The sequence below is a fragment of the Podarcis pityusensis genome (genome assembly GCF_964106645.2).
Source record: "Podarcis pityusensis genome assembly, chromosome: Z".
Classification (NCBI taxonomy): domain Eukaryota; kingdom Metazoa; phylum Chordata; class Lepidosauria; order Squamata; family Lacertidae; genus Podarcis; species Podarcis pityusensis.
This window is the reverse complement of record NC_138044.1, coordinates 46557303-46570127: the sequence shown is the minus strand read 5'-3', so window position 1 is coordinate 46570127 and position 12825 is coordinate 46557303. Positions and strand designations below refer to the sequence as shown.

Below are 12825 nucleotides of genomic sequence, written 5' to 3'. Positions count from 1 at the left end.
GCCAAAAAATAAACTAAGCACTGCTAAGTTCATGCACACATACCCCAGAGACTCCCCTTCCAAAGGTTCCTCAGGCTGGAGGTGCAGCTGCACAGGTGAAACCAACCACCCCCTGATGGCAAACAGTCTCTAACCCCTCAGTTCTTCCTCTGGAAACAGCTCCCTTATGAAGGCTCCAAGGGCTGGAGGGCAGAGCAAGGCAGGTGGGGAAAGCCTTTACCTGCGGGCCAACACTGAGTCTCTCACCTCTCACAGCTGTTCCTCCAGCAGCACCCTCCTGAAGGTTCCTTGGGCTGGAGGGTGGGGCAAAGCAGATTCCCCTTTAGGGTATGTGGCCTTCTGGCTGAAAAAGATCCCCCACCCCTACATTATATGAAACTTCCTTTGCTAAGGTGTCTTTCATCCAGCATTGTGTTGTTGGTCTGGTCTTAGCATCTCTTTGAAGTCTCAGGGGAGGGGCTTCCACAGCTCTGTGACTGCCAGGATTTGACCTGGGACCTTCAAAAGAGCAGAGCCCTGTGTCATCTTGTGCAATAGGTCTTTTCCTTGCTGCCAGTCAGTGATCCTAACTGGGTTCCCATGCCCAGGCAACAGGAGCCAGAGCACTGAAGGAGAATGTGGCTGGGTGGTGCTCTACCCTTCCACGGAAGACAAGTGGTTTTATGGGTGAGATGGCAGTGCCTGGATTTGTGTGTCTGACTCTTCACCCCTCTCCCACCCCTTCTGGGCCCCTAGCTTGGGTGTCTTCGGGGCTCCCCCAATAGCCCATGAGGACCTCGTTGTGCTGGCCTAATATCACGCTGCTTCTTGCAATTATTATTTCTGTTCTTCTAAATTTGTAGCTAGCAATTTTCAGTATGATTCTCCGGGTAATAATATGGTAAGTGAATGGGTATATTTTGTGCAGGGATAGCTTTATGATTACTGTCCTTATTACGTGCTTGGACACAGAAGAAAATGCTGCATTTAGTTGGAAGCAGGTGGCTACTCTACACCCTCTGTTTTGTGATCATCATTTTCACTTGTGAGTTCATGCCATTTTCAAAATTGAGTTTTGATCTCCTGGGTAAATTGTGTTTAGAATTCCAGATTCCGAAAGCAGCCCCCACTGTGTGGCGATTGAAAGCGGTATGATGTAGACAGTTCTTGGCTGCAGAAAACCAATGTGCGTACACACACACACACATATGTTGCCAGAGTGCAGGGTATATTCTGTTTTTTGCTTTCTTGCAATTGGCCAGAGCTTTGAGTTCTTCTCTCTCTCTCTCTCTCTCTCTCTCTCTCTCTCTCCATTAAATGCACATTTGCGAAGAGTCAGGTGCAATGCAATATAGACAGACTCATTTCAAGTATTGCGACATTACCTAGGAACATAGGAAGCTGCCTTATGAACCATTGTATACACTGACAGGCAGTGACTCTCCAGGAATTCAGACAGGAAGTCTTTCCCAGTTGTAGCTGGAGATGCCAGGGATGAAACCCACGATCCTTTGCAGATACTTCACCACTGAGTTATGGTCATTGGTGGTGGGGAACCAAGAAACACACTAAATATAAAAATGCAGCTTTTCTCCATGTCAGCACAGAGTACTTCTATAGAGCACATGCAGACTGGAAGTAGTTCCTGATCTGTTGCATTACTGACATATGGTTTTTAGACGAGGGGGAGAACAAAAGATCAAAGAGAAGAGGTTGGGATGTTAGTCTGAGCATAATAAAATGAGCCTGCATGTTGACTAGAGAAGATGCTTTGGCTTGGGGGTGGGGGTGGTTTGAAACATCCCATCTAACACTTTTACAGCAGGGCAGCACTTCAGTGAGCAAGGCTGTTCCTACATCTGTATATAAAATTGGGGAACGCAGAGTGACTGGCAGTAAAACGCACATAGTTAACTTGTGGGATTTTCTGCCACAAGACTATGGCAATGACCACCATCTTGAATAGCTCTAAAAAGGAATTACTTGTTTTATTATTAACACCTATGTCCCACCTTTCCTCCAGGAAGCTCAAGGTGGGGTACATGGTTCCCCCCCCCCCCCCATTTCATCCTTGAAACAACTGTGTGTGTGTGTGTGTGTGTGTGTGTGTGTGTGTATTTGGGGCTGTATCCAGTGCTATCTGCGTACTACCACCAAGGCTCTTGCACTAGCATATGGGTGAGTTGCAAAGTTGTGCAACAGAGGAATAAAATGCAACTCTTTTGCTAGCGGAAACTTGTTGGGCAGTATATTGTGCAACAGAGTTACCAGCAACCAGCTTGTCCGTTCTCTTGCGCAGCAGTGTTTCATTAGCGCAAAGCATTTCTCCGATGAAACAGGTATACCACCGAATGACTTTAACTTACTGCTGTACTGGATACAACCCATAATCTCATGCGTGCTCACACAACACCGAGATGTAACGGAAAAGGGAATTGACTGACCTCGTAGTTTGGCTATAAACACTGTGCAGACATTCACAATTCATATGCATACACATGAGATTTCCAGCCGAACCTCATTGGGATGCATCCTGCCCGGTGAGCCTCTCCTTTTTGTGTGCAATGTCATGCACTTTGCATTCTTCGTGCACTCAGAGCTTCCAGACCTAGTGACGGAGGCTCTGGCTTGCAAAATGTTGCGGCAAGAGATACGTGAATGCTGTGCCCTTTCTAGAAGAAAGGACACTTTGGACAAACAGGCTGCTTCAGACATTTATTAGAGTGATGTCTATAATGCAATAAAGGGGGAGGGAGGGGTGTAATCCAGACAAGATTATGAGGAAGAGAATCTGCTACCAGATGTGTGCTTGTCTTTCAATGTGGTGTTTTAATTAGAGAAGTGGTCCCTGTAAATACGTGGTTTGGAAATAGCTGGTTCCCTCCGCTCAGGCCTGTAACTGGAAGGCATTGCCGTCTACATCACCAGAGTATTTCACGAACCCCTTGTTCAGTGTGGTGCAGTGAATCCTCCAATTTAGCTAATGTTCCATTGAAAAAAGTGTCCTCTGTAGATTTGCAGAGGGCGGAAGTGCAGGCTGGACCATTAGGGCAAATGGGACGCTGCCCCACCAACTTCTGCCTTTTTACCAGGCTCCACCAACAAGCAGTGTGGGTGGTCTGTGTGGCTGTCAGTTTTGTCTTCCTTAGCCTCAGGTTTCTCCTTGTGGAATTTAGCAGGGAGGAGATGGGACAAAACCAGAAGTAGCTGGCACCAACTGCCCTTGGCTCTTTCTCCACCCACGATTAGCCTCCCAGCCATCTGCCCTTTCAGTCCCAAGACACTTCACTCTCAGGGGTAGCAGCAGCCAGAGATCAACAATGGAGGAGAGAGCTGTTCATCTGGCTCACCTCCACAGCCACTGGAATTCCCCCTCCTCTTGAGGAAGCAGGCATTTTTGCACCTCTGGCCAGCAGAGGGAAGACTGCCCTGTTCCACCCCCTGCTGGCTGGCTGACTGAGAACCCACCTGGGCTGAATCTACCAGGGGAGTAGGGGCTGACACTGCCCCCTTCATAGGGAGCGGCATCAGGGAGAGGCAAGCGCCATCCCCATAACATTATTTTCTCTGGGGGTGGCCTTGCCCTAATGTTTTAAAATGTTTAAATTTGTTTTAACTGCTTTTTATCTTGTTTTTTAAAAAATAATTTGGGTTCCCCCCCCTTTTCTAAATTAAGGGGAGGTAAGGTGTTCCTGGAAAGAGAGGAGCTGAAGAGAGCAGGGGAAATCCCAACTGCAGTGGTTCTAGGCAAGGGGGAGATACCATGTGTGGGGCAAGCCTGGTGAGGGGCACAGGCAGTTAGTGGCTACCTCAAATCTGGGGAATTGTGATTGTCTTATCAGCCAGCCCTCAGGTCCGCGGTGGTGCTGCTGCTGTTGATCTGATTGGGAATGAGGAGGCTGATCTGGTCTGTATCACTGAGAATGAAGCAGTGTGGAGGGACCTCAGCGTCCAGGCCAAAGCAGGGGGCTCAGGACATCATGGTTGCCACAACAAGCACGGGGCTGCTCTAACATGTCATTGATCCAATGCATGGGGCAGGTCACACTCTGGACCTTGTTTTCTTGGCTGGGCAGGAAGAGGGTGATCTGAAAGTAGGGAATATTGACATCAGTCCCTTGTCATGGTCACACCACTTCCTGATGAGATTTAGGCTCTCAGCACGCCCCCCCCCCCCCCCCGCAGTGGTGAGGGATCTATGAGGATGGTCGGCTCTCAGAGTTTGATGGATCTAATGGTTTCCCAGATAGCCCTGGTTTGAGTCCTGGTTTGTTTTTATTATTATGAATTTTGTATTTGTTTTTGGCTGAAAGGCAATGCACAATTATAATAATAGATATCAACCACTGGAGAGGGACTTAGTTGCTTCATGAAACTTAAATTCCATCTTCAGGAATTCCATATTTTCTTCAGATAAAGAACAAGAACTCCCTTACTGGTGAGAGCAAGTGGTTCATTTATTCTAGTATATTCACCTCTGATAAATCCTACTATCTAGTGTTCCATAAAATGCCATATAAGAGATATGTGGTGTTCTGCTTTTAAAAGGTGTTCTTCTCCTGATAAGGCCTTTTTTTCAGGCTTAATTTTTTTTGGGTGGTGGACATGAGCAACTTAATGGATCTCCTCCCCCCCCCCCCGTGTTGTCTGACAAGCTGCACAGAGTAGCCTCCTTGCTCTTCACATCATTCTGTAACCTTTAAGATAGGAACCCTTCTGACAGTTTACTATGAGCTATCAGAATGGTATTTTATGTTCCATAAAATGCTTTTATTTAGGAAAACATCCTGTTTCACTTGGTGAAAGCTACTGATAATGCAAAACAGCCTTGTCAGCCAGGCACTTTTAAGTTGGATGTTATAGGGAGGTTGGATTTGGACAGCTACCTCTGTAGTGAGAGAGGTGCGTTGAAGGGTCTCTGTTTGCAAAAACACGGGGAGTGGGGAATGCAGCTTTGTTCTTGACCTGTGTTTCCAATTATTTCTTTTGCTTGCACTAATTGATCACAGATTTTGGTGTTGGCAAGGACGGCTGAACTTGGATAGCTGAACAGCTTTATTGAGTTTCCTTCCAGTCACTACCGTATCGCTAGATCGCTGGCGTTGTGGTTTTGCTAAAGGAGATCTTGGTTTGCAGTAATTCTGCAGTGGTGGAATTCTGACCTTTGCTCTTTACCTTGATGGAGCCTTTGGAAGCCACACTTTGACTTTGAGTCCAAATAATTAATATGGGAATGCCCATTTTATTATTCATGTATTAAGATCCACAGGCTCTCTGGTTGCTCGAACTTGTCTAAATCTTCAACTTTTTTGTTGGGAATGCATTATGTTTATGACATAAGACGCATTCTACTGGATCAAGCCAATGGCCCATCTAGTCCAGCATCCTGATCTCACAGTGGCAACCCAGATAAATGCCTGTGGGGGCGCACAAGCAGAACCTGAGTGCCAGAGCACTTGCTCCACCCGCAGTTCCCAGCAGCGGATATTCCAAGTGTACGGAGAAGATAGCTGTCGTGACTAGTGGCTGTTGATAGTTTTATCCTCCATGCATTTGTCAAATCCTCTTTTGGTGGCCATCATTATCTCTTGTGGAAGCAAAACAAGCTTCCACAACACAAAACATTGGCAGCTGGTTGGTCACTGTGAGAACAGGATGCTGGACTTGATGGGTAACTGGCCTCATCCAGCAGGGCTCTGCCTATGCTCTTATGCTGCCCTCCCCCAGTTGTTTAGGACTTTAAATATCAACAATGAAACCTTGAATTTGGCTCTGTAGCTAATAGGTAGCCAGTGCAGATCTTTCACCACCAGTGCAATATGTGTAAAGCCTGTCGGAACATCTAGGAGCTGGAAATCCTTTTTTTGAACTCCTTGATGCTTATGTGCGCATGGGGAGTGTGTGTGTGTGTGTGTGTGTGTGTGTGTTTATGTGCCCTCTGTCTGTCTAACTCTCCATCTATCCATCTGAGGATCCCTAGAAAACAAAAATTTTAAATGTGAGATCCGAGAGGCCACAGAGGTCACACTAGCGCCAGATAGGAGTGCCTCACACAGTGGGGAAGAGTGAGAATCGACTGCAGACTGGAAAGACTTTGAGATGTCAAGCCCATAAAGGAATTAAATATCCTTTTGTGGCTGGCGTATGATCTCCTATCAAGCGCAGTAAATCTGCCGTCCCCCCACTGTTTGAAAGGATGATAGCTGCAAACCCTGCGGAAGAGGGTAATCTGCAGAACATAATAGCAGGCTGTGGGAAAAAAGGCCTTAACTGGGGAAAAAGAGAGAAGTGGCAATATAAGGGGACTAGAATAGCAAGCCAGGTGTGTCGTGGTGGTGGGGAAGAGGGCAGCAGTGCTTGCAGGGGGAGAGGGTCAGGGTGAACCCTTTTATTTTTCCTTTGTAAGGGTGCCTTCTTTTGGTTAGCACCAGCTACTGACCTGCCTAATCTGCATGCATGCATAAGGATTCAGTTCATAAGGAGGTGCTCGCAAAGCCATTGTGCTTCTCTCATGGCTTGCTATCTAGAAAGGCATATGGGATGCCTTTGCGATAGAGATAGTTCTGTGAGAAATGTGAATGTCTTGGAAACAGGCAGCAACCAGAGTTTATTTCTTAATGCTTCTTTCCCCCCCTTAACCAGTAACACCCCCCCGCACCCCTAAAAACAAGGCAGCTCAGAAGAGTGGCCACAGATGCAAAATTTAAGTAGTAAATTTTAAGTAGCAGGAATCAGAATGTTGGCATGCTTAGCTCAGTATTGTCTACCCAGGCAGTGACTCTCTAGGATCGCAGTTACTGGTCTCTCCCAGCCCTGCCGGGAGATGCTGGGGGTTGAACCCAGATACTTCTGTGTGCAAAACAGATGCTTGAGCTATGTCCTTTCCCTGAAAAGAATGTGGGGTAGGTCGTTGTGTTCTTGCCATGTCCACATATGGTGCAAAGAGCCATCTACCTCTGTACAGGGTGGCAAGGGAGTTGGGACCCAGTCTGGTGTCCTCTCACCTCCGTCGTTGTGCTCCTCTTTCCAATGAATTCGTGCTAAGCTGAATACCTGCAGAGAGACACCTGTGTGCACCTAGCTGTGCATGAGCCCTTGATCACATGGAAGATGCATGCATGAAGACTGTTGCACACACATAAGTACCTCTTGGCAGGCATAACTAATCAAGCTCAGGTGTGTCCAGTAAGGCACGTCTCCACTCCCTCTTCATGTTTGGTGTATACCTGGAGGCAAGACATGTGATGAGCATTGCTTTGTAGTTATTTGGAATTCTGGCTTTATGCTCAACCATGGTAGACCTCAGTGCGCATACTGTTATTGGCATCTGTTTGTTTTGGGAGACAATGGAAGAGTGCACCTTCAGGGGAAAGTCAAACTGTAGGAGAGTTACAGCTCCTGCTGTGGCTGTAGAGATTGACACAGGAGAGAGACATGTGTTGTTGCAGGTGGGGCACATGAAGGGGCCTGGTTGTGTTGCTGCAGATGCACCATGGCGTTTCTTTTCTCTGCATTCCTCCTCTGGTCACTGCTATGGATGCACAACTTGACTGTCTCCAGGCACTGCGGCCATCTGCAAGGAATTTCCATACAGCAGGATTCATGTTGCAAGCCTTCATGTCACGTTTGCAGGCACGTTTGTAACATAGAGTCGGTGCACAAAGAGGCAGGCAATTCCATGTACCTTCCAGGACTCTGGGAGCTGCTTTATTGCAGTTGCTGGGAAATGCAGGAGGAGAGAGTTGCTTTTGCACTCAGGCTCTGCTTGGGGGCTTCCCAGAAGCACCTGGTTCACCAGTGTGAGAACAGGATGCTGGATTACATGGACCACTGGCCTGATCCAGCAGGGCTGTTCTTCAGGCTCACAGAACACTATGAGTCCAGAATGATTGACTTGAGTCCTTCTGCCTCCATTCTCATAGTGGTGTACTGTACATTCTTCCCAGCTTCCCAGAAGTGACTCTGGGTAGTGAGTCGCAGGGTTAGGCCAATGGCATTGCCACTGAGAAAATGTTGGGTGAACAATACAGTGGATATTCAGCTTGGATTTGGCTGCTAGGTTAACAGGAGTTTTGTTTCTTCTTGAGCGAGGATAGTTAACTACAGCCTTACGCGGTCTATTATTATTTTAAATAGATAATCCCTGCATGTGACTTAAGTTTTCAAGGCAACTTTTCACACTCAGGATCTCTTTAACAATTTTCGCGTAATTGATGTGCATGTTAAGTGATCCTGAGCATGCGGTTTTGCTTAAGAAGGTAAGATGTGCCTTGCAAACTCAAACCAACACTCCCTCTAGCCCACCATTCTCTGACAAAAGAGAAAGTAACCTAAGCAAGTGCTAGGTGGTGTAACAAGAACTACCCAACATTTCACCCTGTTCAGGAAGGGCGCCTTTTGCATTCCAGGAGCATGTAAACATCTCAACTTCTCTTCTTCTTTTTTAGGAACGATTGGATTTTTTGCGTGCTTCTGGTTCGTTAGTAAGATTTACAGCGTTGTGAAAGTAGACTGAAGATCTTCCATGTTTCTCTTGAACATATCCAGCAAGTCAATGGATATATATATATTAACCATGTACTGGGATAAACATGACACCTTAAAAATAGACATGCAGAGTTGGTATCTTGGCACCAAAAAGCAGAATGGGACCCAAGGAATGCTGGACACTCCCAGAGAACTTGACTTCTATCACTTTTTACAAATGCTGCATCCCAAGTTGTTTATTATTACTATTATTATTATTATTGTTTGCAGCTGAAAGAACGAATCCAGTTTAACAACGTGTGTGTTGCGCACTTTGCTTCTCCCAAGCTGGGGTTTCTTGTGACTTTGCTACTTCTCTTTTTACACAGTTATTTGATTATTCTGTTCACAGTATAGGACCGTCCGGTAGAATCCTATGTAAAAAAAATGTGACTTTAAAAAACTTAACATTTAAGTACAACTGTACATAATAGTCTGCATCTCCTTTGCAGGTTAGCTGGTCACCTTATACAAATGTACAAGCATTTAGTGTCAAGTGCAGATCTCTTGGCAGGAGGAGAAACACCACGCTGTCTTCGTTTTGAATAAAGCTGCACAGTTCCAACAGACTGGTGTGTGGATGCTTCATCAGTTACCTTGAGTTAGTTAGTTTGCTGAAGACCCAAAACCATTTGTTTATATATTGTAATAAAAGGATCATAGGGAGCAGCCTTATCCTAGTGAGATCCTTCGTCCATCTAATGCAGTGTTTACCTACATGAGGCGTGGGAAACCTTTGGCCCTCCAGATGTTGCTGAACTATAGCTCCCATCAGCCTCAAAAAGCGTGGCAGTGGTCATGGCGAGTTGAGCATATACAGTGGTACCTCAGGTTAAGTGCTTAATTCGTTCCGGAGGTCTGTTCTTAACCTGAAACTGTTCTTAACCTGAAGCACCACTTTAGCTAATGGGACCTCCAGCTGCTGCCACTGCGCTGCTCCTGCGCGATTTCTGTTCTCATCCTGAAGCAAAGTTCTTAACCCGAGGTAATATTTCTGGGTTAGTGGAGTCTGTAACCTGAAGCGTATGTAACCCGAAGTACCACTATAATGTCAATCCTGGCCCAACTTCATTGGTTACCAGTTAGTTTCCAGGCCCAATTCAAAGTGCTGGTGCTCACCTATAAACCCTTAAATGGCTCAGGACTCCAATATCTCAAGGACCGCCTCTTCACATGGAAATTGACCCAGACCCTGAGATCATCACCTGAGGCCCTTCTTTGTGTTTCTCCTCCATGAGAGTTCTGGAGGGTGGCAGCATGAGAATGGGCCTTTTCTGTGTTGGCTCCCCGTTGTGGAATACTCTCCGCAGGGAGGCTTGACAGATGCCTTTCTAACATATCTTTAGGTGCCAGACAAAAGCATTCTTCTTCAACCAGGCCTTTGGCTGTTAAGCAACCTATGGCCTTTTAAAGTGGGTGGTGGTGTCCTTTTTATTATGTGTTCCATGTTGTAAACCACCCCATGGTCTCTTGATGAAGAGCGGTATATAAATTTAATAAACAAATAATAAATAATAACATCTGACGGGCCATAGGTTCTCCACCCCTGGTTCCACACCTACCTAGAGATACCAGCAATCAAACCCCAGAACCTTTTACATGCAAAGGTCTACTACCCTCTCCTCTGTTCCCCTCCTTTTGTTTTGGCTTACTACATACGGCGAGGAAGGTCTGCCCTTCTGCAGTGATGGAGCCAGGGATTTATAGTTGACATAAGCATCTGTAGTAGCCAATGTGATTTATTGTCTGTTTTCAACTGGAGGAAAAACACTTGGACGTCTGACTCGCTGCATTGAAAACACAGATTTATTGCAACAGCGAAGCAGAGGGCGCCCCCGGGTTGTCCCACAAAGAGCCAGATTAATCAGTTGTGCACGTTGGCCATATTTTTGTGTTTTGCTTTACTTCCCCCTCCTGTACTGTTTGTTGACAGGCATCTTAATATATTGAAAGGCCATGGAGCCATAGTCAAAATGCCTTAGACTATATGGCCTGGAGATCGTATATATTCCTTTTTTAAAAAAAAACATCTCCAGGGAATTCTCCTTTTCAGGCACAGAATAATGGGCAAATAACCGTGTATGGAATCAAGGCTCCCATTGAAATGGCAACTTCTACCAGAAGGTTTGGGAGGGTGTGTGGGGATGTGTGTGAAGGAGAGAAGAAGCACACCTTAACCGTAAAATTGTGAGAAAATGACAGTACTGGAACCAAACTGGTAGTTTACTAGTAATGTTGCTTTTCAGAAAACATTTGTGTCGTTATCACTCGAGGGCACCCGCACAAATGGGTAAAACACACGGCTTGCTCTGCCTTTGGGGCCAATTGCAGAGGAGGAAAATAGGGAAAATTTGCCTTTGGAAAGGGCTAAAGAAGAAGAAGAGGAAAAAGAAGAAAGCTGGCGGTCGAACTCTTGAGCAATTTGGTTCCACGAAGATTTAGGATCGGGGTTTTTCCCTCTCCATAACAATGCACAGTAACTCTGAGCTGTGTGTTACAGGTGGTAGGGAGAAGGCTGGAGTCTTGCTTTTAAAAGTTTCTCTGCAATCAGTACTTCTTCCTTTGTTCTATCAAGTTTGTCGTAATTTCATCAGTACATGTAGTATACCTTCCAGTCACTATCATACCATCCCTTCCACTTACAACGTAGAATGCACCATCATATATGCATGTCCACAAGGCCCACCCTCAACAACACAGTGTTCATTTATTCTGAAGAAGGAAATGTCTAGAATTTTAGTCTGGATTGGTGAGTAATGTATAATTGTATGCAACATGTATAAATGTTTGAATGCACTATTACTACAATCATAGCATATGTAATCGACTCCTAAAACGCAGTATATTTAATCATTCTACATTTTTGCAGCAACTACTTAATATACATTGCGTTAAATTTCAGGCTGCATTTGGGTATAATCCAGTGCGTCTCATTGTGCTGTGATTTCTTTTCTGAGCATGTAACAGCCCTAATTTCAGGGCTCCTGGTGGTGGCAGCAACACCTTGTCACGGATGGTGGATTTCATGCTAGTCCTGATGCAACCATGCGACTTTACACATAGGTATATATCTCTCTCTGGCTCAACTTTTCCTTTCAAGCCAAATGTGTGAACGGCCAACTTCACTGAAGGTATTGTTTGAATATAGAAACACTTCTTGTAGTCCCTTGTTCTCTGATGGTGGAGTCTTGCAGTCCCTTGAAGATGAACAGATTTGCTATAGAATCAGCTACGATTAATGTTGGTCTTTAAGGCATCAAGTGACTCTTTTTGTTTCAGCATGCTAAAATGGTTGTCCCTCTGGAAGTTGCTCTGTGACAGGTATTTCCTGTGAACACAGGAAGCTGCCTTATATAGAGTCAGACCATTGGTGTAGCTCAGTGTTGTCTCTACTAGCTGGTAGCAGCTCTACCATGGATTTCAGACCATGGCTATTCCCACTTCTATCCGAAGTAGCCAGGGTTTGAACCTGGGACCTATTGCATGCAAAGCAGTATTCCTTCTCCTTAAAATAGGAGAAGAAACATGAACCACCCCATCATGGTCCTTCAGTCCCATCCTAACCACAAATAAAATAATTAGAGAAAGTCTCACAAAAGCTCCAAAACTACTTCAAAGAAAATGATACAGACAATACAACAACCCCCCTCCTTTGGGACACAATGAAAGCGGTCACCAGAGGAACTTGCATAAAAGATAAGGCATTCCTTACACCAGAGCTGGAGAGCCAGTGTGTGCTGGTCCAGGGGGGAGGTTACCGTGGGGCGAGGTCCAGGACCTGAGTCCTCATGGCGAGCCGGGTCACGGGAGAAAACCAGAATGTCATCCAAGTACACCACCACGTACCTGTCTAGCAAGTCCTGGAACACGTGGTTGATGTAACACGTGGGTCTGGGAAATGCACAGTCTGATTGACCCAGTCAATCTGAACGTTGTGAGCCTCCAGCCAGTCCATCCCGAGCACCAGGGGAAACCGGGGCATGGAGGCAATGTCCAAAGTTCGCACCTCCCGGTGCTGCTGGAGACACAAGACCAAGGGCTGGGTCTCCCAAGTGACGGCACCCGAACGCAGGAGCTGTCCATCAATTGCCTCCACCTGTACCGGTTCCAGCTTGTTCTGAAGTGGCACCTGATGATGAGCAGCAAAGGCAGCGTCCATATAGGAGCGGGTTGCCCCCAATCTACCAGAGTGTGGGTAAGAATCCAGGGCCCACCTGGAGGGTAAAGACGCACCGGAACCATGAGATGTCGCAATTCCACTGGTGTGGGCCCCTCTTGCATGGTGTGGGACCCCAGGTTGCCAGGCCCTTCGGCTACCGA

The 12825-nt window shown here is 46.2% G+C and overlaps 1 protein-coding gene across 1 annotated transcript in view; it reads left to right on the top strand.

Moving 5' to 3' along the window:
- The window catches only part of LOC308468117 (transmembrane 9 superfamily member 2-like), a 51651-nt gene extending 42577 nt beyond the window's left edge, over positions 1-9074 (top strand). Inside the window, exon 17 of the mRNA XM_080990091.1 lies at positions 8427-9074. Coding sequence (XP_080846217.1) covers positions 8427-8494 — 68 coding nt within the window. The 3' untranslated portion in view covers positions 8495-9074. The remainder of the gene's footprint in view (positions 1-8426) is intronic.
- The last annotated feature ends 3751 nt before the right edge of the window (positions 9075-12825 follow it).